At 34.6% G+C, this 25318-nt stretch overlaps 1 protein-coding gene across 2 annotated transcripts; it reads right to left on the bottom strand.

Annotated features, from left to right (window-relative positions):
* Positions 1 to 177: 177 nt before the first annotated feature.
* Positions 178 to 23074, bottom strand: LOC106138343 (5'-3' exonuclease PLD3). 2 transcript variants are annotated; one of them, XM_060945648.1, is made up of 11 exons: positions 22953 to 23074; positions 20865 to 20977; positions 20461 to 20625; positions 19944 to 20121; positions 18880 to 19014; positions 18280 to 18402; positions 17855 to 17923; positions 10231 to 10362; positions 3152 to 3291; positions 2761 to 2926; positions 178 to 2119 (listed from the first exon to the last, which is right to left on the bottom strand). In XM_060945648.1, the coding sequence occupies exons 2-11, from the start codon at positions 20900 to 20902 to the stop codon at positions 1850 to 1852; spliced, it is 1416 nt and encodes a 471-aa protein (XP_060801631.1). In that variant the 5' UTR covers positions 20903 to 20977; positions 22953 to 23074; the 3' UTR covers positions 178 to 1849. The 2 variants fall into 2 exon arrangements, with proteins under 2 accessions (XP_060801631.1, XP_013194926.1); XM_013339472.2 differs by lacking the exon at positions 22953 to 23074 and adding an exon at positions 21172 to 21340.
* Between the last annotated feature and the right edge of the window lie 2244 nt (positions 23075 to 25318).

Raw genomic sequence — 25318 nt, 5'->3', positions numbered from 1 at the left:
TCACGCCTGCTCCCATTGGGGTAGGCAGTGACTATAGGTTACGATTACGGATGAGCGGACCCTGGGTTTCGCAGCAAAACGCTGACGATCTAACCGGGAGAACGCTAGGACGAAGAAGGAGACAATTATTTATAAATAAATAAAACATGCACATTTAGAAGTAAAATATTTATTTACAAATCAGATTTTGATTTAATATCTTCTCCGCGTAATATTACAGATAATACTATTGCTTTTCGAAAACGTTGACTACGCAAGTAGTTAAGTAAACCTTTCTTTACAAATACATTTACTATATGAAAACACTGATGGAAGTTAATTTGTAGTGAGTATACTCAAAAATATACTTAATAATATATTTTTACATTTAATTTTAATTCAATTTGGTTATTCATTGTTATAAGAGACCCGCTTTTTTATCTTGTCACCACACTACTAGCGCCATCTCTATGTGAGATAGTATATCAGTTTATCTATATTTAATACATGACGCCCCAGAACTAACGATATCCAGTAATATTGTCATTTTACAAGGTATTCGCTACTGCTGTAGATTACCGACAGGTTCGTCGATAGTATGCAAGTATTTGACTTTGTAACAATCCTATGCGTGTTTTTCTGTACAGTAAGTACAAAGAGTTAATTAATAATTTTAACAATATTCTTTGTTCATCTAAACTACTTAATTGCTTTTAAAATATGTAAAATATTATCATACCTTAAAAATAAATAATTCATTTAGAAATATCAATAAATACATATATATTGTCTACTTAGAAAGATATAAAAATCTTAAAATTACCTTCCTCTACTTATTCACCGGTCTCTCATTATTCTATTTTTCTTTGGAAACAAGAGTTTTCATTATGTAAAGTTTTCCTAATTCTTTTTTCAGCTTCAAAGCTAAGGGACTTTATGTTTTTAATTTTACCTTAAGTTTCTTTTGAATATTATTCTAGTTATTTAAGTTTTAATCGCCTCCTACGACATTCACAGGAAGAATTAGAAGACTATAACTAAAAACGTACTTAACTTCGTTTGACAAATGCTATCTACCTTTGGCCCTTATTTATATGTAGTTAAATTTATTTGATATAAAAATTTATTCCTAATTTCAAACACGCTGCGGATCACACGAAGATAAAGGCACACTGTCGTAATATGTAGATAAAGCGCAGACATAAGTGAAAACTTACGATCAAAAATTACAACAATAGTATACTGGTATGTTAATTATTCTTTATCATTATTTCTAGTATTCCTGTTAAATTTACAGAACGCTTATTAGAATGTTGTAAGTATACAGTGCATATTAAATGTTCCTATCGAGACTTCAACTTACAAATTATATTTTATTTAAAGGAAGATTTATCGACATCTAAAGTTTAAAAAAAAGTTTCTATGTATAGATATTTTCATAGAATTAATAAAAGATAATTTCATTTGAAAAACAATTGAGCAATTTATTTTTTCAAAAAAATCTTTTATAACTCATAAAATTACTCGAATATATAGATTTTTATCCAACATACAAAAATAATTACACTAAAAAGATAAAAGAAGGTTACAATCATTCTCTCTGTATGTTCGTTAGAGGCTGTAACTATATTTACAAGTTGATTAAAAAGTCCCTGAATTAATACGCTAGTACTTGCATTATTCTTTATACATTTTTTCAATGTCTAAACATTCCAAATTACAATTAAAAATATTTATTTTGTCAATTTATGTTCATTGTACACATTTTCATTAAATATCATATCACCTTCCAATTATACCTTTAATTCTCAATTCAAAACTATGTAAAAAACACAAATCTTAACCTAAAAATGAGCAAAAGAAACTAATACTATAACATTCTCAGCGGGACCGCATAAGGCGAGTTCCAGTCTCTTTCGAAAACATCTTGCAGTTCTCTCCTTAGGTCGTAACTCGCATTTCTATACCCGTGTTCGTCTTGAAAGACGAAAGCGACGCCGGCGGTGTCGGTAAAGTAGTCGCCGGACCAGTTTGACGTGCCAATGTAGGCGTGTCTATCTGTCACCATATATTTGTTGTGGTTGACCCGCGCGAACGGTATTTTGTCCTGATCGGGCGTAGAGGGCACTAGGAAACGTTTCTGTAATCAAATAATATACTAAATTTAATGTTTTCACATTCAGCATTATTATTTTGCGGTTTCTATTATAACGTTTGAATTAATTATAATATTTTTCTATCCTTTTATGCGCAAGATTATCGACGACATTTCAAAAGGTCATTTCAGGATAATGTTTAACTTTATATTAGTTTTGAAATGAAACGACTCTATCAGCTATAAACTTCATAGAATGAAAAGTAATAAACATTTAATAAAATTTTAGTGTTGATTAAAGGTTTATGGTCAGTATAACTACTCTTTCACAGCTTAGTGCAGCCGTGAAGACATTGTGAGTCATACAGATTTGAGCAACACAGCAACTAAGTAGATTCAAGTAATAGCGATTTTGATTTTCATTATGTCATACCTTACCGAGTACCTTCAGAATACGTCATGCAACGTAAAAGGAGCATTTACCATGATCCAATATGGGTTAGGTTTCCCTGCAAAGTTTGCGGTGGTCTGACCGGAACCAGTTCGTGGAAAAACTTGACCCAATGAAGGCTCATATCATAGTCCGGCGCACCCTGGGCTCATTTTCAAAATGGTCAGGATATAACCATGATTAGCGCCAGGAGGAAGGAGTACCTAAGTCTGCCTGTACCTATACCTATACTCACCACTAAGAGCTGAACTCGAGGGTACGACTGCGTGAGGGCGGCCAGAGATCTGAGGAAGTAGTCCTCCGAGGGTCTGGAGTGTTTCCACAAGCTGATCAGCATTTTCACTTTCACTTTGTGTTCGAGAGCCGCCCTTCTGATCGCGTCGTCTATCTTAGGCCAGAACCTAAAAAATCACATACGCATAATCACATATTTCATACCTTAATAGAATAAATAATAATGTTTATTTGATTTTCTGCTCGTGGTGGTACTGGTTCAAAAAATATCCTTTGCTATTCAATGGGGTAATGCCGAAAGTGGAATGGATAGCTTTGAGCCGGGTACAATTTAAGTAAAGAGCATTTAAAGAGAAAAAAAAGTAAACTGGATATAATTTTTTTTTTCTTACATCAATTTCGGCGTAAATTCAAGCGCCGGCGCATAGTCCATGACAGATATGTAGACGAACTCCTCCGCTGACTCTATAATGTTGACGATCGCGTCATCGTCGTTGGTGCGACCCGTCGGGCTGAAGGGGGGCGGGGAACTCTAAAAACATATTTAGTTGGTGTCTAACATTGTATGCTACATTGATCAATGTTATACAATCTAATACCATTGAAAGTAAACACCACTTGCTCAAATTCAAAGTGGAAAACATTAAATAAAATGGGTACACAAAGTTAGAAAAGATTGATAATCTTTTTTTTAAATTAGTAATGATATTATTTAATAGGCATAGGCTGTAAAAAAATTGTAAATGTACCTATAATAGGTATGGTTGATACAATAAAAAACACTGTCCATGACAAATTACAAAAGCTCGCAAGGGAATGTTATTGTACATCACATGATATTAGTATTTTCTTATGAATCTGCTTTCTCCTGGAGTTAGCCACGGTTGCCTCCTCAATCCTCAAATCACTGCAGAGTAGCCTTTGACCACGATACTAGATTGGGTAAGATAAAGGTCATTTTACACGAAACTACTCCCGTCTGTCTTATGAATATTTTATTCTTTCGTAGTCAGGAAAGCATTTTTATAAATTGTGTTTTGTACTTCCTATCCTACTAACCTTTTTGGACAGTTAAATGGTAACCGATCATTTATCAACTCAAATAGACAGTCAACACATCGAAAAACAGCGTCCTTGACACACTAAATACCTGACGGAAAAATAAATTATCATTTGATTTAATCACTTCGCCTTTCAAGGGCGTCAATCGTTGGATATTAAAAAGCTATATAGTATCATCAAATACATGTAGGTCTTGTCCTATTAATTATAAGATTTTCCTTGACTCTTGAAAGCAACAAGAAAAAACTATTAAGCCAAGAAGTGATTTATTGTATATATGGCCTACGTTTTGTTAATACCTAAAGCTCCCAAAAGTTTTCCAAATGATATGGCAAGTTACTGGTTTATTTAGGTAACTAAATAGGTACACTGAAAAAACATATAAAAGTATATGGTCTGTATATGAAATCTCATCTCTTTTATTACACGTCTATACTTAGATATCCATTTTCTTTACTTCCAAAAAATCCTGCTAAATGCACCTTTACACCCAGTAAGTAACGTGATATTTTTGCTAACACCAATACCACCATGATGATTGATTTATCACAAAATCCTCATCATAGCTTTATCATTATCTAACCGTAATCACTAATAACGACCAATAACAATTTCATCGCGAACATAACGCTATGAAATGGGTAAAAATGTCGGACAGACCATAATGCTCGCTCTACAATAACCATAAAAGGCTAATAGGCTGGGAGGCAAAGGTCGAAACACTACAGTTATGGCTATAGTATGCAAACTAAGGGAGTAACCGATCCAAATGTTGGATAGTCCGCGGAGGCCTTGACCTGGGGGCCTGGCGCTGTCGAATCTATATCAATTTGTACGTAGTAAAAGGTTTTTGTAATGACACTTACTACGACGAATTGTAAACAAAACTGTTACTATAACAAAACAATCTGCTTATCAAACAAATAAGCTAGCAAAAACCTTCCTGCCTGTTGCTCTTAAGGCCTTTACTAATTTTGATGAAATTTAGTATGCATGCATGCATACTCATAACCAGTTAAATCTGTGACCCAGATCAAACATATAAGGCTTCTATTTTCTGGAACGTCACACGGGAGTAGAATGTTATTATCCTAATGATCAAAAAGCAACACACAATGAGATGAAAAGGATAACATCCACGAGGGCTGCAAATAGACAGTGCCCAAAAAGAAGACAGTAGATGCAGTTGAATATCTCACACAATTTTTATGATAGACAAAGCTTAAGAAGAATCATATCACGAATCATTATAATACAACAAAGTGTCGACAAAATAGCTGAGAACTGTAAAAAGTAGGAAACAGCACAATAATTGTAGTAACAATTGTATTGCGGTGTTGGTTTGATCGGCGCCCCGCCTTCCCATTAGAGCGATATCAAGAGCCCACTATTATACGCGCGGGTAGGGTTGCCAGGTACACAAGTACATACATAAAATTACCCCTCTTTGGATCACCGCCTCTACGGAGGGGTAGGCAAAACTGCATCTTTCCACTTGTCGCGATCTCCTCATACTTCTCTCGCATTATCCACTTAATAACTCTCTTCATGCAATCTCGGCGGTTTCGGATAGTCTTGACCTGACCTTTTGCCCGATTGTCCTTAATTTGATCCAGGTACGCTTATGTTGTCAGGTCTCTATATATACTTAATAGCTGGAAAGACCTGTGTATTTAGCCTAACTCTTTTCCTTCTGGCATAACTCCCTTTACCACCACATCCTCACCTCTCTGTATAGAAACCCGGGGTAAGTACGCCTTTTAACCATGATCCCGGAGTGGATAAGCCAAGTTTTCAAATGAATTCTGACCTCCGCAACATTTTCAGGGGTAGGCAGAGACTACCTCTTTCCACTTGCCACGATCTCTGCATATTTCCTTCGCTTCATCCACATTCATAACTCTCTTCATGAGTAGGTATACCCTGCATTGTTGACAATTTGATGTTTACATACCTAATTCATGACTTACTACACGTGCAAATGAACATTTTTTCGGCTATTATCTAAACCATTGGTGGTCGCCAGCCTCACAAAAGCTGTTACAAACGGGCAGACAATCAAAAAGCCTGACTGCGGCTGGCAACCCTGCGCGCGGGCCACGTGCGCGACCTTCGAGCCTTGCCTCAATTTTTCAGGCGATACTCGTACATAATTCAGCGGTGAGCCAGTGTGTTGCCAAATTGAGTCATCATGAAACACTTCGTGTGTGTGAAAGTCTTATTCAGACCGACGTGACGTGAGACAGAAGTGGTTATTAAGTTAATTATTTACATAACGACTTTTATAATGTTGATATGGAAGCTTTAATATTTTGTTTGAAATAGATATTATTGTTTGAAATACATATGTTTGTTGGAAGAGACATTAATTAATGGTGGTCTGGTGACGTCGACTTAGAATTATCGTATACTGAACGTCCGCGAGAATCTTTAATTGACTGTTCCCTAGGAAATTTCAGGATATTTTCTATGAGTTCTCATCAATACTTATTAAGGTACATACTTAATTTATCGCCGCTGAACGTGGCCTATCAGCCTTTCAAGACGTTAGCTCTGTCTACCACGCAAGGGATATAGACTTGATTATATGTATGTTTGTGTGTTCTAGACTCTATTACAAGGTGTTATTATATCTATACAGAACTAAATCTATTGAGAAGTTTAGGTTCAAGTCAAGTAAGCTTAATGTGTTTAATATCGTGACGTAAACTACAATAGGTTCAAAGGGAACTTCATAATAAGGGCATTGGGGAGGCGGGTGCATTAAGTTACAATGGCAACACCCGCGAGGTACACTCAGCATAACTAATATTCCATATACAGATAACCATATTATAAATCAAAATTAAGGTCCCCCATAAATTACTACAGGTGTCCTGTTCCTGTCCACGAGAACGACTGGCAACTGTATCTGTAGCATGGCACGCGCGACGCCATTTTTATCATGTGAAAAAACTATCACTGTTTCGCTTTTCATTATGCCGTAAAACGGGACAGCGATAGTTTTTCGCGCAATAAAAACGGCGTCGCGTATGACATGCTGTAGGGTCTGAAGTAGCTTCGTAAGAAACGGGATAACATTGTTAACAAAATAATTACTGTTTACTATACATCTATTCCAATCTCGTATAGTGCTTTGGACAAAATGGTGTGCTGAATAGATTTAGTTATAATTTTTATAAACTCTAGATAGAAACTATAACTTTTTGTAATTAAAAAAAAAACTGTAAATTAACATAGCTGGAAAAATATACTAGTACTTCGTCGCGAACATTACAAACGTATTTTTTCTCCAAGTTGATGAAAACTCAGAAGCTAAAAATATGAAATTGTTGGGAGCGTTGCTTTTTTGCTTATTAATATTTCTAAGTTTTAGCCACGGTGAGATTAAAATTTAATAGAAAGAACCTTGAAGTTGAACCCGCTTTGTATCTCGCTGCAAGGTTGTTAGGTTTCAATTATTTTATGTGCAGCATGCAACATTGTTTATGAAAGCCCTTTCAGGAGTATTTCAGTGCGCTTGCAAAACTTACACGAAACTAGTATTTAATTAAATTTGTATCTATTCTTTAAAATATTATAAGATAAAAAATAATTACATAAATTTAAAACAGCACGGAAAACTGGATAACTTTTACTTTGATAATTTTTATTTTTAGTTTGTTCTTCATAGACGTCACGACCTTAAAATACTTAATCGATTGGAATATTTTTAAACCATCACTATCAAATTTATCATTTATCACAATGAAATAGGTCAATCCGTCAAATCGACAAAGTGGGCCAATTTCCGTGTAATCGAGTTATGTTTCATCCACTTTTCGCCGATATAACCCATTGTTACAGCCGAGGCAGTTAGACTAAATGTCATCAATCATTAAAATGGCCATTCACGATACGGATCACCACCACATAACCTTCCCCCGTAGACGTAGAAATTAAGGAAGACGGCGTTATACTATTCGGCAAAATGAAGCACATAATATATACGTACACAGCCCAATGTCTCACGCACACACTCTCACAGTCTCTCTGTGTTACAGTAGACCGCCATTTTTTTATTTTGTATTTATAGAGTTCTACGTAACTTGATATGCGGTTGATTGTACGTAGGTATGTTTTCTTTTAATTAATGTTTAAGCTAAGTTTGGACTGTATGCTTAACCCATGTCGTAAACCTGTTATCTAAACGATGACTCAGATTAAGTATACAGTTCAAAATAGACACAGAGATGACAATTGGAAAAACAATGCAAATACAACGTTCTCATCTCTCTGGAAAGGAGGCAAGCGTCTGCCTGTGGTCGCGATTCTGAAGTGGGTCAGATTTTTACACGAAGCAACTCCTATCTGACCCTTGAATCTTTGCAGGGGATCTAATCTGTAGGAAGTATAAATCCTTTATTTACTAATGGTCATATATGCATCCAGTTGCCTGAATGTGAAGATTTACTCATGACTTTTCCTTTACAGCAATAGCTTAGCGATCAAACCAAGTAGGTACGTAACATCTTTCTGCGTTACACCTTTACTTCATTGATATAGTTGGTATTAAGAGAAAACTTGAGACACATCCTCTACACTCGTATAAAACCAAAAATTTTTGACGGCCTCTGTGGCGCAGCGGTAATACGCTTGTCTGTGTCACCGGAGGTCCCGGGTTCAAATCCCGGTCAGGGCATGATGAGAAAAGAACTTTCTCTGATTGGTCTGGGTCTTGGATGTTTATCTATCTAAGTATTTATTATAAAATATTGTATCGTTGAGTTAGTATCTCGTAACACAAGTCGTGAAGTTACTTCGAGGCTAACTCAATCTGTGTAATTTGTCCCGTATATATTTATATTTATTTATAATTGTTGGTTTTGTTTGGTTTTATATGAGCGTAAAAGGGTTACACTCATATAAAATTCAATTCTTTCTCCAGCGCAACGTTATGTTCAAATACCCATAACCCCGGTCGTTAAAACCAGACGAAGGTTTTAAATTGCAATAACGCGAGTGGTCCCCATATAATGCTTAGCTCCCTGGCCTTGGATGACTCACTCCGGTTCAGAGTATGGTGCATTGCTTTTACCGCAAAATATGTTTATACACTATACCCATACGGCTTAGAATACACTGCATATACATAAATGTATCACCGAACTTGTAACTTGATCTGTTCCTGATTCACGACCACTAAAAGTAAAACAACCTGGACAATAATCACAGTTCTATTCAACATGGGGTGCCAATAGTCTCGAAAAATCTGTTCGAATAAAATACATTAGAATTGAGAACCTCCTCCTTTTTTGAAGTCGGTTAAAAAAGAAAACAATGTCAGAACGATATTTCATTCTGAATCTCTTTTATATGTATAAGTGGGTTAAGATAAGTCTTAAGTCCATCTTAACTGAAATGAACGTCGTTAAGGGTGAGATAACCTTTTAATGATCATCAAAGCAGTTTATATTGACTTCTTAAAGGAAAGATAGACTTAATGTACGACAAACGAAACAAACAAAACATTAAAATGACCCAAGTGTAAAATTTGCCGTGACATTGATGAGTATATATCCGCCTTAATAAACAACTGTTGCGTGGCCGTAAGTACATATGTACTTAACAAACAGTCGCCGATGAAAAGGGATTACTTGTCAAATTATTTATTTAAACGACCTTTGTTCATGTTGGAGGGCAACGCTGTAAGAAAGGACGTCACGGGTAGCTTAGATCGCTAGTTTTACCTTTAAAATTGACGTTAAATGATTTGCTTATTGATCTAAATATATATTATATTTATTTTAAACTACAAAAACTTAATACATTGCCCTAAACCGACGAGCTTCCTACGAAAATACATCTTTCCACTTGCCGCGATCCCTGCATACTTCTTTCGCTACATCCAAATTCATAACTCCCTTCATGCTAGTTTTGACTGTGAAAAAAAAATTATAATATCCTACGTACATACATACATATGATTACAACCAACAATCAACCAATCCAATCCAATAAGAGCCAACAATCTTAGAATGCCACGTTCAGCTGTATGCCTAAATGATAGAATAGAGATTCAAGGTGACAGGTCACTCATCGCCTACAAGAAGAATCCATATATATATGATCACGTCTTTATCCCTTATGGGGTAGACAGAGCCAACAGTCTTGAAAAGACTGATAGGCCACGTTCAGCTGTTTGGCTTAATGATAGAATTGAGATTCAAATAGTGACGGGTTGCTAGCCCGTCGCCTCAAAGAAGAATCCCAAGTTTATAAGCCTATCCCTTAGTCGCCTTTTACGACATCCATGGGAATGAGATGGAGTGGTCCTATATCTTTTTTTTGTTGGTGCCGGGAACCACACGGCACAAAAGAAGAATCCCGAGTTAATTAACCTTTTTTTTTTGTCACTAATATTACTTACAGTAATGAACGCTCCGTAGTTGTGGTGGGAGTCAGACATGTTGATGGGGTGTTCCATGTTGATATCAGTGCTGAGCTCCGCAGGCCAGCTGTCCGGAACTGATGCATCCGCCGTGCCTAAACTCCAGTACACCTGATGAAGAAAAATGTCAATTCAGTATAAAGAACCTATGTAATTAGTGCCTATAACTAAAACGCAGGTCTGAAGATGTGAAAAGTGTGACATACGTTTCCAGCCCTCATATTGCTGTTTCGCTTTTAATTGTGACGTGAAACAGGACAGCAATAGTTCTTCGCGCGATAAAAAAGGCGTCGCGCGTGCCATTTTCTCCACAGAAAAAGATTATGCGCTTGATGGAATTTGTGCAACCACGATCATCAGTTCGCTCTCCATAGGTACACAGGCATACATATCACATATACGATTTTAAGTATATAAAATACGCACCGCGTAATTTAAAAAATCGAAATATACAAGGTGATTTTGAATTGGTGAAGGAAATCTTCACAGCATGTTTGGATGAAACTGAGTAATTTTTTAAACAAAATATCTTATTTTGTACACTTTACAATTTTAAATAATCAATAAACTTCCTCATTTTTCGTGATAAATTCGCGTGACTTTAACCACAAAAGGAGCCGCACGACTCCTTTCTAAGACCATGTACAAACTGAAAATAACACTAGTCTACAAGGTTCGGGCAACAGAACACTGACCTATATCACGATGTAGCACTAGCATTACTGATTACAAATATGCTTACCAAAATCTGTCTAGACGTCTGGTTTTTTTTTAAATATTTTTTTTTATAATTTACCCGCATACAGGCTAAGATAAAAATGTAGATGATAGTCAACTATTTATTTGAGGGTATCTTTATAATTCATATGATATGATAGATAGACAAGTATAAAATGAGGGTATCTTTATTTTTCTTATGACACTACTACACAACAAATACTGGCTTTGCGTATTTTCTGTAATAACTTGGTTATATTTAAAATTTGTTATTAAAATGAGTGAAAATTCTGATAAAATAAGTTGTGTGAATTCCCCTGATACGTTTTGCTTCATTTGTGGCAATTTTACACCCGTAACTCAAAGGAGACCAGTAAGTGAGAATGTTAAAGTGATGTACGAAGCGTATTTCGGTTTTACAATTGGTCACCAAAATAAAAAATGGGCTCCTCATATTTGCTGCATTACTTGTGTTGCTAGTCTGAGAAAATGGATGACTGGCAAGCGTTCTTCGATGCCGTTTGCAATGCCAATGATGTGGCGTGAGCCTACTGATCACAGCTTGGACTGCTACTTTTGCTTAACTAAGACCAGTGGACATTCCAGGAAGACGAAAATCAATATTGTCTATCCTGATACTTCTTCATCTACAAGACCTGTTCCGCATGGCCAAGAATTTCCAATACCGGTTCCACCACTCGATATTGCTTCCACTAGTGCAGATTGTATCAGTAGTGCACCTTCAGCATTTGATCCAAATTTTGTGATAAGTACTAATGAACCCCACTTGATAAATCAAGCTGAACTTAACGATTTAGCCCGAGACCTTAACCTTACAAAAGAAAACGCTGAACTTTTGGGCTCCAGGTTACAACAATGGAATTTATTAGCAAAAGAAACAAAAATAAGTGTGTTTAGAGATCGTAACAAACATTTGTCTACGTTTTTTACTTCTGAAAACAATGTCTGCTTTTGTACAGATCCAGATAAACTAATAGAAAATTTAAATATTTCTCATCAGCCCAATGAGTGGAGATTGTTTATAGATTCCTCTAAATCGAGTCTTAAGGCGGTTTTGTTGCACAACGGAAATACAAAACCATCGATTCCTGTAGCTTACGCTTATAATATGAAGGAAACTTACGAAAATATGTCCCTTATCCTTAGATCTATAAACTATGATCGTTATAAATGGCAGCTATGTGGAGATTTAAAGGTCATAGCTTTGTTACTGGGTCTTCAGGGAGGTTTTACCAAATTTTGTTGCTTCCTTTGTCTCTGGGACAGCAGAGCAACTCAAAAGCATTACATTGTCAAAGAATGGCCTAATAGAGATTCTTTTGAACCAGGAAAAGAAAATATAAAATTTGTGCCACTTGTTGATCCCAAAAATGTTCTTCTGCCCCCTCTTCATATCAAGTTGGGACTAATAAAAAATTTTGTAAAAGCTCTGAACAAAGAAAGTACTGCTTTTCTATATTTAAAAAGCGTTTTTCCTAAATTGAGTGACGCTAAACTGAAAGAGGGTATTTTTGTGGGTCCGCAAATAAGAAAACTGATGAAAGATGAAGACTTCGAGAAAAAGTTAAATGACACCGAATTACAAGCTTGGAAGTCATTTCAAAATGTGGTCACAAACTTCTTAGGGAATAGAAAAGCAGAAAACTATAAAGAACTTATAGAAAATCTGCTGAAAAGCTACCAAAAAATGGGCTGTAGAATGTCGCTGAAAATTCATTTTTTGCACTCACATCTAAGTTTCTTCCCCGAAAATTTGGGAGCTGTGAGTGATGAGATGGGTGAAAGATTTCATCAAGACATTCTTACGATGGAAAAAAGATATCAGGGTCGATGGGACTCCGCAATGATGGGCGATTACTGTTGGTTCCTTACAAGAGAATCAGATTGCGAATATAAAAGAAAATCTCCACATTCAAAGGGAAAAACAACTTTAGAATAGATTATATACATTATTAATAATTTTATGTGTTTATTTTTTATTAATTACAATGATTTCTTGCTATTTTATATCTCGGTTTTTTATTTTTTCTGTAACAAATTGTACAATTAATAAAGAAAAAAAAAAAAAAAAACCTGACGTCTAGGCAAAATTCTAAGCTCAGATTCGAATTAAGCGTGGTCGTTTTACCTAGAATATCATACTCTGGTCTCTGTTGCTCTCCTTAACTTCAATTTTGTTGGGTAGTGTAATTAGTGATATTAAAGCTGTAGTTACGTGCAAAGCGGTGGCTGTTACGAACTTGATTTTCAACTAAGTTCGGTACGTGGGCACCGTATTGTATAACTTTCAATACCTTTAATAATACCACGACCAAAACAAAGGTTTCCTTAACTTGCACATGAAAGGGTTGCGTAACCTTAAGTTTAAGTTATTGCAATATCATTGTTGGATAGTTTGTTAAATGTCAGAGATTATAATGTAGTCCGACTAAGTCGTATGTAACAATCTTGCGGCACGCAAACAATTTACATAGAAAAATACCTATTTCATAGAAGTGATGGCAAATTTTTATTCGGACACAAATTGACGCCGATAATTATTTTCAAAGAGCTTGCAAATTCCGTGTTGATATTTATTATACATACCTAAAGCTTTATCCTTCACGGGGAAGACAGCCAATAGTCTGAGAAAGGCTAAGACCGCGGTACCTAGGTATATATTAAATATTTTCATATTATTCTCTATTGTACGTAACAAGTACAATATAAAATATTAATCTTAAGAAAAGGTTACGCAGATGGCGGTCTTATCGCATTAATGTGATCTAATTTTGAGAATTACTGCCGCTTTTCAACTACGTAATGAAAAATTTTGAGAAGATAGGTCTAGATAGATAATTCTACAAAAGATATTTTTAATTATTTCGAAAATATAAATTATTCAACAAATTTCAATACAACCCGGGCTCCTCTGCAAAATGATTAGGATGCAACCGGGACTAAAAGCCAGGAGAAAGAAGAATAATAATTGCAAAATTAAATGTTTTAAACCCTTTTAAATTCGACCCTGAGATAGACTGAAGTGGTTCGATTCGTATGATGCCTTACTAAGTAAGTATACATATTTCTTTGGTTCACTCTTTAATCATATGAGTATCGAGTATCGTATCAAAGAACTTTAAAAGCCGTTATATACATCAACGATTAATCAGTCGCAACACCTACAATTAATTAATCCATGCCTTGTCATGGAATCGATTCCTATATCGATTAATCTATTTTAATATCGGGATCGTGTCGAAATGCAAATTTAATTAGAGCTGCATTCGTTAATGGCCAGTTAAAAATAAATGTCGCCCCACAAGGTTCGCCCTTGGGTCCGCCCGCCCTTGGTTAACTAATATAGTTTATTATTTTTGTCGAACAATATGCACTAATGCATAGTATTGAGTTGATGTGGCATTTTATTAATACATAAGAGCAGAAATGTACCATAGTAAACAAGAAAGTGAAAAATAAATAAATCCATTGATTTTTCTCTACATAAACGTTCAATTTTTAAATTTATTTATACACACATACATAAAATCGTACTTCTTTCCCGTAGGATTTCTTTATTTTATACACAATTATAATTTTATTGATGTACATGTAATCAAGGCTTTATGTCTGATGGCATAATAGTACCATATTATGTTGATTGACACAGAAACACAAAAAAATTATTTGCAACCTTAATGCTAACCCGTGTAATGTTTAAAAAAATATATAGGAAAGCGTTAAAAGAGAATATCACACGTGAACGAACTATAATGTGCAGAGCCAGAGCTGTTGTCAATTCTATAGCAGAATATATACTTGCTTGTCAATTCTATCGCTAACTACAGCAGAATAATTGCACTAAGGAGTGCACCCGAGCGAATGAAAAGTGAAATAAACTGCAGCTGTTAAGGGAGGGACCTTTTAAGTTGATACGTTTTCTGAGTTATACATTTTATTGTGCATAGAAAAATAAAACGCCATTGAAGTAAATATAGACAGTGACATTTCAGCTTTCCAAAAAGAACATCAATTAGAGGGAGGGAACTTTTAAATACTTTAGCCCGCATATCCGCCCGCGTTTTACTTGAATTTACAAAAAAAGTTGTATATGTCTTTTACCAACGTTTCAAACATATTGGTAACATATCATGGTGGTCTCCTCAAAGTCGGTCCACTAACAAGAAATTTCGCATTTATAATATTAAACAATTCAATCTAGGTTAATTCACGTCGTATATTTTTTTATTTTATTTTTTTAACGAAAGAGCATCCGCCCAATATTACATTTAAATCACATTCATAATTTTCACGAAAATTAAATAAGTTAAACGAATTGTGTAAAGTGAATTGTGAAAAAGAAATTTTAGTGATATGTTACTATAACTTGACTACGGCTACAACTTGACAGCAAATAACAAATACCTAAAACATGCCTTTTTAGTACTTACTTCAATAAAAAAATAGCAAACATTTCTGACAATCCCAAAGGGCGCGCAGTTCCGCCCCTTCAATATGAAATGTTCATGAAATTGCATTAATAAAAGGAAACAAAACTGAAAGTGTATTCGCCTTGGATACGAGTGTTCAATATTGTTGTCCTTGCTTCGATACAAACACAGTTCTTGACATTCATACTAAAACGGGAAATATTTTCTTTGTTTTAAGCTAACTTCAATGAAGGTTACAAAATAATATGCATACGTTGAATGGATTACGTATACTAGACGGAGACGTTTTAAACCAGCTCCAGAAAAGAAAATGTTTTTGAGTTGATTATTTTCTTTTTAGTGGCATGTTTTATATCTATGGGTTGAAATATCAATTGGTTATTATTGACTATGGATGGGTCATACCTATCAGAAGGTTCTGTATTTAATTCGATTTCTACTCAGAACAAGGAGTAAAATATATTTATTGATCTTTACTTTTTTTTTTATTCTTAACCATTATATGTTATTCTCTTTATTATTTTCATATGTGTTAATAAATGCCAAATTTAGTTGTTTCAGCAAGGCTGATGTGTCCGTTTGTCAATTTTCTGATAATTTTATAAAATTTAGATAAATATTGATTGACTAGCTTACCCGTTGGTTCGCCCGCGCGAATTTAACGCTATCATGTTAGTAGAAGAGAATACAGGTTTTTCGCAAATCCCAGGGGAAGTTCTTAATTCAAAATCTACATCGAAAATCTAACTTATTGCGAAATTACAAGGAACACATACACAAAACTTACTTTCGCATTTATAATATTAGTTGGAATTGGGATAATATGTTACAGGTACCTACTAAATAAAAACATATGTCTTGCCATTCGCTTCACGTTTTTACAAATCAGTAAAGGTTCACTTACTTTTTATTGGATAAGTACGGGGCCTCTCAGGATAAATGGCTCCATTCGATTGATTCGGACGCATTCATTCGAAGGTAATTTACCCAATTTGATCGTTTTTTTTAAAGAAAAAAGCGACGACTGGTATTTTTAAAGCTTAGGTTTTTGTCGGTAGCGTGTAGCAGATTTGATTGATTGATCAGATTGATGTAGCTCAAATATATTACATCTTATTTGTGTTACACGAAATTTCCCAACGTAACTTAAATTCGCAAAGTGATTTCCACAGACTTGTTTTCGCCATGACCTGTTTTACTTCTTGTTTGTTTCCGGAAAAAAACCATGTCAATTAAGATCAAAAGTGGAATGCCCGGGCATTGACCACTGATTGTTTTTTTAACCCCGCCTATGAAAACATGGGAGTTTTCGAACTGAAAGTGTTTTCGGTAGTTCACGAAAACAATAACAATCAACAAAATGTTTCGCTGGCCTTTTACCAAATGTTTATCAAATCCAAACAGCGCATGATTATTTATTATAGGCTAAGCGCGCACAAAAAATTTATTCGATTTTCAAAGTGGTATTAGAAAATTAAAAACGAAAATAATGGTGGCCAAATTCCACAAACATCTGAATTTGTGGAACTAAATTTCGATGACAAAGCTTTCTGTCATCGAAATTTAGATAAACAAAAGAAAATTATTTGCGAATAACTTTACAAAGACAGAATTTACATTGCGCATCTCTGATGTTTTATTAAAATGTAAACAAATAAACAATGAACTATGTATGTCTCACATAGCGAAAAGTTCAAAGCACGAATCAAAAATGTTTATTCGTCTGGCAATAAATATTGTTGTAAAATCAAAGCGCCTCATAGTACAATGATAAATGAATGTAGATATTTATTCAAAGAATTAATTTAAAAATAACAGCCAGGTATTACCAATACGCTTCGTCCAAAAAAACAGAGCAACAATAATAAATGTATACATGTTATCTGCCTACCCTCCGGGAAAGAGGCGCGATTTTATTGATGTATATTTAATTTCAAACATTTCACCTTTGTACAATTTAGCCCACAGCCAACTCGTTAAGAATTGTAAATATTTGCTGACATATAAAAATAGCCGCTGTAACAATGCAAGCTAATTACACACTCGCAAATGAACGCGGGTTATTATGCACTAGTGGAAACAAAGAACAGAAAATATAGGTAAGTACCTAAGTATCGTACATTAAAAGTGTTTTTCTTCGTAAATTCTATATATAAGTGTATCGTTCCCTTATATTGTATCGTTAAGTCAGTATCGAAAAAAACATAGGGAATTTACTTTTACTTTGGGACATTGTAATGTTTTCTTGTAGTTCTTTTATTACAAAATGGCGCGTGCTCGCTTTCAAACTGCGCTGCTTCCAACCTGCTTTTAGTGTGCTCGGGCCTTTAGAAGATTGTTTTATAAGTACATATTACGGCATCAAATTGCATAAGAACCCGTGAGATGATTTCAAACGGATAATGTAGGTTTATTTATACTACTAGGGTACTTACATCAAAGATTTTCCCCAGGTCGGTGGCCAGACAGGAACAGTTGTACGCCACGATTCCCAGTTCCTTGACCTGTGGATATTATGTTTGTTGAGTGCCACACCAAGTAGAAACTTTAAAACAGAAAAGCTACTCGTATCATTGCAAAATCTTCATTGTAATTACATTCATATTACATCTTTATCCCTTATCTTGAAAAGATTCAATTTAGTTGCATGGCTTAACGATGGAATTGAGATTCGTATCTGACCTCCGCAACATCATGGACACATCCAGTTGCCTGAATGTGCAGGTTTTAAATTTCAACTTTATTATGTATAGTCGCCAAATAAAATGGTTTTTACATACGGGAGAACATGCTTAAACTAAAAAGGGCATCATATTTCCCATTAAGCTTCTGAGCTATGAAAACAAGTGAATAGATTTACCTGCGTCAAAGATCTCCAATCCATGTTGGCACTGCCGATATAAAAATGTGTTCTATCTACAATCCAAAATTTCGTGTGCAACACTCCACCGCCGAGTAGCTTGGAGAAGTTCAAACTTCTCACCTGAAATTACACAAAAGGTTAAAAACCATTGAAATTAAATAAATAAGTTAGGTGTGCATCATTTCTTATGATATTTTTATCCTTAGTATTCCATCAAAGCAGATTCAACATACATACATATGGTCACGTCTATATCCCTTGCGGGGTAGACAGAGACAACAGTCTTGAAAAGACTGAATGGCCACGTTCAGCTATTTGGCTTAATGATACAATTGAGATTCAAATAGTGACAGGTTGCTAGACCATCGCCTTAAAGAAGAATCCCAAGTTTGTAAGCCTATCCCTTAGTCGCTTTTTACGACATCCATGGGAAAGAGATGGAGTGGTCTTATTCTTTTTTGTATTGGTGCCGGGAACTACACGGCATTATTCAGCAGATTCAAACTGCTAAAAATTAAAAAAAAAAAAAGAAATTTTGAGTGATGTTGCTAACAAAGTATCTGATGCAAACTAAAAAAATTTATAAAACATACACACCTGTGCAGCTTTCTTCTTTACTAAGTATTCTGTGTCTATATTAGGGTATAACTTAGTGGGCCAATTTTGAGCAATTTTCAAATTTATATTTCTTTTTGACCCGGCAGCATATAAAGCTTGGAACACTTGCTCACCCTAAAACAAAAAAAAAAACTGTAAAAACACACACATTTGCGTTTCCATCCCTTACAGGGTAGATAGAGCTAATAACTCAGACTCAAACGCCACATTTCGCTGAGAAAGATTTAGATGATAGTAACCCATCAGACGAAAGCAGTGTGTAGGTTGAGATATATAGATAGGTAAATAAGTAGTAGTCTCAATATTTGTTTCATTTACATGACCCAATGACAACCTGACATACGTGGCGACCGGGCCACTCGTTATTTGATGCGAGTACATTCCATAGACATATAAGGACCGATGATAATTTGAGAATGTCTGCTGATATTGCCGTGTTTCAGTTTGGTTGCAATTTTATGCCTCGAAATATTTGAAAATGGGAGATGCTCTTCCTAATAGGAAAGAAACGATTATTGCCTGGAACTCAGCCAGCGGATAAAACAAAAATAATTTTGAGTACTAAATAGAATATCAGTAGGACTAATGCTACTTTTGGTTATTGCATTGACATTTCTTTTGGGAGCAGTAAACTATTTTACCTACTGAATACAAAATATCATGAAAGTTAATCCTGCAACATTTTAAAGAATTCCAGTTAATAGATTCTTTTTAATCACAGAAGTCCATGTGAATGGAACAGAAGCAGCTGGCACGTACTATATTATTTTTCCACTACCAGAATGGAAGTTGATCTGTATTAAAATTGATTGTGATTATAGGCAGACTCGGCGGACTCTTAGGTACAACAGGAAGGACGGAACAGCACATTCCAGAAGTATGTCAATGTTGATGATGCAATAAATACATACATAAACACACACAGAAATTCAGATAATAGTGAGTAACACATTGGATGAAAACAGATTTCTTTTTTAAAATCAAAGCTAATGAGATAAATTTCACATTTGTTATAAATAATGTACCAATTATGAAATACTCACCTCTATGGAGGAGTTATATGGATACTCTTCATTAAACCTAAGACTCCAATAATAGGAGGCTATTTCTATTGTAGTTTGAGCTTCGTCTATGAGATCCAGCCACACATTTTTAGTGGCAATGTGAGTCATGTTCGGAGGGTACATGTGTCCCTCCGGAATACTCTCGACTAATGACAATCTGAAACAAAAGTTTCTTATTATAATTTTATTGTTATTATTTATCAATGCCTTGTCAGTTTAATAAGCTTAAAGTATATTCTTAGTATGTTTAAGACTTTTTGTTAAAAAATTGTAGATAAATCAACTCATTTAAGCATTATCTGCATCTGTTTAGTCTTTCAATATCACACATTTTTCCTGGTGGGGCAGGTAGAGACTACATCTTCTTGTACCATGTTTCCTACAAAAACTACGCTAACAAAAATTTTACAAATACAATTCATACATACTCAGTTATCAAGTCCACCAATGTACATTTTTATTTGTGCAATAAAGTTATAAATAAATAAATACTAACCTACACTCATCTGAGCAATGCAAACTAACTGGAGCATTCGGTGGCACCAACTGAACAACATTTGGCTGGTCAAGCAGCGGTACCAACACCACCAGGACTATCAACACTATCACTATTGACACAGGGATGCACGATGGCCGACACCATATGCTTCCTTTTTTTCTTCTACGAAACAAAAATAGAACAAATGTTAGAAACAGAAATATAGTTTTTTTTTTAAGAAAGTAAACAACTGAAAAAAGTTCTTTTTTTAAACTTCATCAAACTGATTTACTTTATTACAAATTATAACTTATTAGCTTGTTGGCTATTTATGTATACAAATAATAAATTAGTTTTAGACAGCAGGTATATTAATTAACTAGAGTGCTTGTTTAAATAGGAATAAATGAAGAGACACTCACTTGTCATTATAACTGTTTCCATTTTCATCTCTCATCATAAAAATCTGTTCCCACTGCTCCAGCTCCTCATCAGACGAGGAAGCGTTCCCCACACTCCCAGATTCTAGCACGGTCTGCCGACAAACAAGTTTATTTGCAAAAAATTTTAGGTTACATTACCGATACAGGAAGAAACGAGAAACTCTTTAATACATTGCATACTTGAAAAACAAGATATAAGTATATAAAATCTTGAAGCTATTTACTAATTCTTGGTATATATAAATAAAAGGTAGGTAAGTATTTTGAGCAATGTTTCGATACTAACTTTGAAGTACAGCAATAAGCGCTTAATAACTTCCATAGTTCACGTAAACCAAATTTAATTATAGGGTCTAATGTGTAAAGCAATGACAGTTTTTTTTTTTACTTGAGCCGTTATTACTTATTATATTAAAACTTAACAATTAACTGGCAAAAAAAACTAGTAAGTAAACTAAAACTAAAACAAACAAAACACTTCTACTTTACTTGTGTTTGACATTGACAAGTAGAAATTTTTTCTGTATTTTTTTTTCCAAGATCATCCAAGACCAGACCAAGTCTGGGACTTACCAAAGTTTAAAAATAATGTCAACGTCGTGTTCCTCAGTCATCGTTATATTTGACTATGATTTACTAAATTAGGTAGGTAAGTATTAGTTTATTGTCAACATTTTCCTTCAGGGTATGATCGTAAAAGTAACTTTCAAGTTTCTAAGGTGGTGTAAAATTATAAGTAACAATACCAAATAATTTTAAAGAGGTAAGTGGGAGTAAAGAAGTAAGAGGGAAATATGTGAATATATAAACAGGCGAAAGTTTAAACAAAGTTATTAAATAGCAAAAAAGAAACACAAAACTTAACTCAAGTATTATTTTTAGCCGTCACACTAACCATTTAGATAAAATCACGAAAGCTACATCAAAACAAAGTAACAAAAAATTAAAATCAGTTCCAACACTTATTAAATTTTTAATTAAACTGTCACTAACACAAGCACAACAAGTAATATAAAACAGCATTTTCGTATATCCTGGAGTTCCTATACACCGTGCAGGCGCATTAGTGGCAAAAATATTACTGCAAAGAGATGACGTAGGCAACAGCCGCATTGTAAAATGCATTTTAAATACTAGGTTAGTACAGACTAATCACTAATCAGGACAATCGTAAATCTAACGTCAGAAAGGCGTTTTGTTTTAGCGCTAGTAGCCTTAGTTTTGTAGTACGTAGATAGGTTTTAACTGAATGTCGTTAGTTTTGCCTAATTGACCTGCGCAGTGGTGTGGTGGCAGTAGGAAAGTCCTTGCCCTTATCCTTTCTGTGAATGCGGGTCATACAAGTTACGAATATAACAGCATTATTTGTTGCAGTCGACTAGAATTTCGCCTTTATTATTTTATACTCAAGACAGGCCCATATACAGTTCATTGGGTTATGGGCTGCTTCATTATGTCGCTAGTATCTAGATACTTACACTTATAACAGAGATACCTAACTATATCTATATATAGCGATGGTAAATATAACACAAAGATCGGTTAATAATATGGGAATTATTTAATGCATGATTTATTAAGATAAATCAACAGCTTATAAACTAAGGTAAATTGTGAGAAGTGGGGTAACCTAGTTAAATATGTACAACGTGTTCTACGTGCAACAATATTATTTACTGGTACGTTACGTAGGTGTATTCCTGCTACCACTATAAAACAGTTGATCCAAGAAAACTAAAAAATAAAAGTAGGTCTACTAGTACTACCTAACCTACTTCAACTTTTACCGAAGACCGCGTGACTTGCATGCTCATGAATGCACAAAATTACGTTTGCTTATAAAAATCTATCACATTAAAAATGAGGCAGATGATATTAGCATGGTATAAGTTAGTAACATGACCTTTTGACTATACTAGGTAGGTACTTACATCGCAGCGAAAACAACAAACCGGCATGACATCATCGTTTAATAATTTCTTGATATTAATCTATGTTTTTATGATCACTACAATCACAACACACAACGTCGACGGTGTTAGGTTAACGTAACATAAATAAACCCACCTTCAGGGCAGAAATCGCTGTAGCCTCGCTCGCGTGTCTCGTGTCATACCAGCAATGTTATTACAAAGTATAATGATGTGAAATAATTACAGGTTTGAAGCACCTAGTCTGTCGTGCGGACGCTCCAAATGTTTACGGTATACTGTGACAAAATTTCGGTTATGATTTAGTTAAAATATCGCAGTCATTAGAGCTTGATAGCGCAGGAACGTTCTACCCTTTATAAGCACCATTAAATTGACGATTTCACCAACACTGTTATAGTACCTAAAGTTTGTGTTGTAGGTAATAAGACTAAAAGCTTTTTCGTGTCATTGGCGGACTCTGATTAATTTAGAGAGAACAAGTACGTATATGAATCAAGTAATTTGATTTGCGGACCTTTGGAAATGAGAATTTAATTACATGCCAATAGCAGTCCAGTTCATACTTAGGTACGACTTAAATAAATCAATTAAAGACAGCGACTTAAGTTTATTTTAAACTAGCTTTAATTAATTAGTAACTAGCGACCCGCCCCGGCTTCGCACGGGTGCAAAATTATAAATGTTATTATACATAAAAACCTTCCTCTTGAATCACTCTACCTGTTACAAAAAACCGCATCAAAATCCGTTGCGTAATTTTAAAGATTTAAGCATACAGACAAACAGACTAAAATAGCGACTTTGTTTTATACTATGTAGTGATAACCAAGTCCATTTTGTATCGATGGGATAGTGATAAATAATATATTGTTAGGTAGGTTCTTAGATGAAACTGGCACAATATACCTACAGAAAAACAAAATTTTTGTGAGTTATTTTAAGGGCCAATAATATATAAGTAAATATATAAATATTATATAAGTGTACCTATTTCAAACTGGCTGTAATTAGGTAGTCGTTAATTTCACCATTCATTACGGAACTTTAAAAATAAACTGGAAACAACGGTAATGAAAACTTTATGTTTTCTCGGGAAGAGGAAATCAACTATAAAGAATTTATTGACTGTAAAACTCTTCAATCTCTTTGGAATCGAATTTGAAACCTCCGTCGTACGTAGTGCAGTTAAAATTAACTGCGTCGAGGTTTTAGTCAGTACTAATTAAACTAATTGTTTGGTCCGTTTATGCGCTGCTTTAAGTTAAAGTTTCATTTTAACTGTATCCTTAACTTGACATAAAACTATCTATCACATATACATATACAAAATCACGTGTATATCCCTTGTGGGGTAGACGGAGCCAAAAGTCTTGAAGACTAACCACGTTCAGCTATTTGGCTTAATAATGTATCATGCAGGTATTATAATACTGATTTTTCAGTTGATAATACTAAAATATAAGGTTATTAGCTTATTATCATTCCAGGTTCAGGCTGTAAGGCTCTGGAATGCTCTTCCTGAAATTATTAAGAGAGCTCCTAGTCGCTCTGCGTTCAAACATCCTGTGAAGGGGTTCTTTCTTTGGCAGATTAATGATGGGTCATCCTAATTTGATATTTTATGTATGTATATGTATTTATAGTGTATATTATGTATCTTGAATTGTACGCATTTTTTTTGTAATGTATGTATTTTGTCAGTATGCATGTGCACTTTATCGCACCACCAACTTAAAGTTTTTTCTGTTTGGTCAGCTGGTTGACTGGTAGAGAATGCCAAACGGCATTAAGTCCGCCTTTTGTACATTTTTGTTTTTTGTGCAATAAAGTTTAAATAAATAAATAAATTAGCATTTAAAACCCAAAATTGAGAAAATAAATTATGTATTAATAGAGTTTTAGGAATTTTCTGTAGGCTTCGGTCCCATGAAACGTTACGTCATTAAAAAAATTCTCACTGGTTTCGGCTGTACTTAGACTGATGTGTTGCTCACTGTAGCCTTTTATTATCGCAAAAACGTAAATAAATGTTTAGTTTAACAACGAAGGGTATTCATAAAGTCTTTTAAGTACCTATATCTATGGTTATTTTTTTAATATTCTCCTTATTTAAATGCCTGCTCGAAGTACAAAAATGTATATGGCCCCGTGTCGTAGTCGTAAAGACGAAAGTGCCCAATAAAATCAGTGACCTCTGCCCGAGTCGTTGGCAACAGAGCTTTTATAGCAGTTACCTATTTGGAATGCATGTACTTTGGCTTGGCCGTTGAACTGTTTATGCAAATTCGTTGTAGATAATTGTATAATATGTATATCAACTGAAACTAAAGTTATAGTTGCACATACATACGTATAATCACGTCCTTATCCCATACGGAGTAGACAGAACCAACAGTATTTTGAGAAGTGTATACAATATGTAATAATAACTTTTTATTGCACCACAATAAATATTATAAAACATAAAAGCAAAGGGCTATGACCATGTGCAGCTTACAA

Source organism: Amyelois transitella, chromosome 8, assembly GCF_032362555.1.
Source record: "Amyelois transitella isolate CPQ chromosome 8, ilAmyTran1.1, whole genome shotgun sequence".
Lineage (NCBI taxonomy): Eukaryota > Metazoa > Arthropoda > Insecta > Lepidoptera > Pyralidae > Amyelois > Amyelois transitella.
The sequence above is the reverse complement of the archived record's forward strand: the minus strand, read 5'-3'. Positions and strand labels throughout refer to the sequence as shown.

What these genes read in the sequence shown, in the direction of transcription:
- LOC106138343 (XM_013339472.2), bottom strand. Translation starts at nt 21,207, where the DNA reads ATGGAAGTTATTAAGCGCTTATTGCTGTACTTCAAA. An exon ending in ATTGGAGATCTTTGACGCAG is followed by an intron (nt 17,924 to 18,279) that starts GTAAATCTATTC and finishes TAATATCCACAG; the next exon opens with GTCAAGGAACTGGGAATCGT. An exon ending in ACCTGGGGAAAATCTTTGAT is followed by an intron (nt 10,363 to 17,854) that starts GTAAGTACCCTA and finishes TTTCTTCATCAG; the next exon opens with GTGTACTGGAGTTTAGGCAC.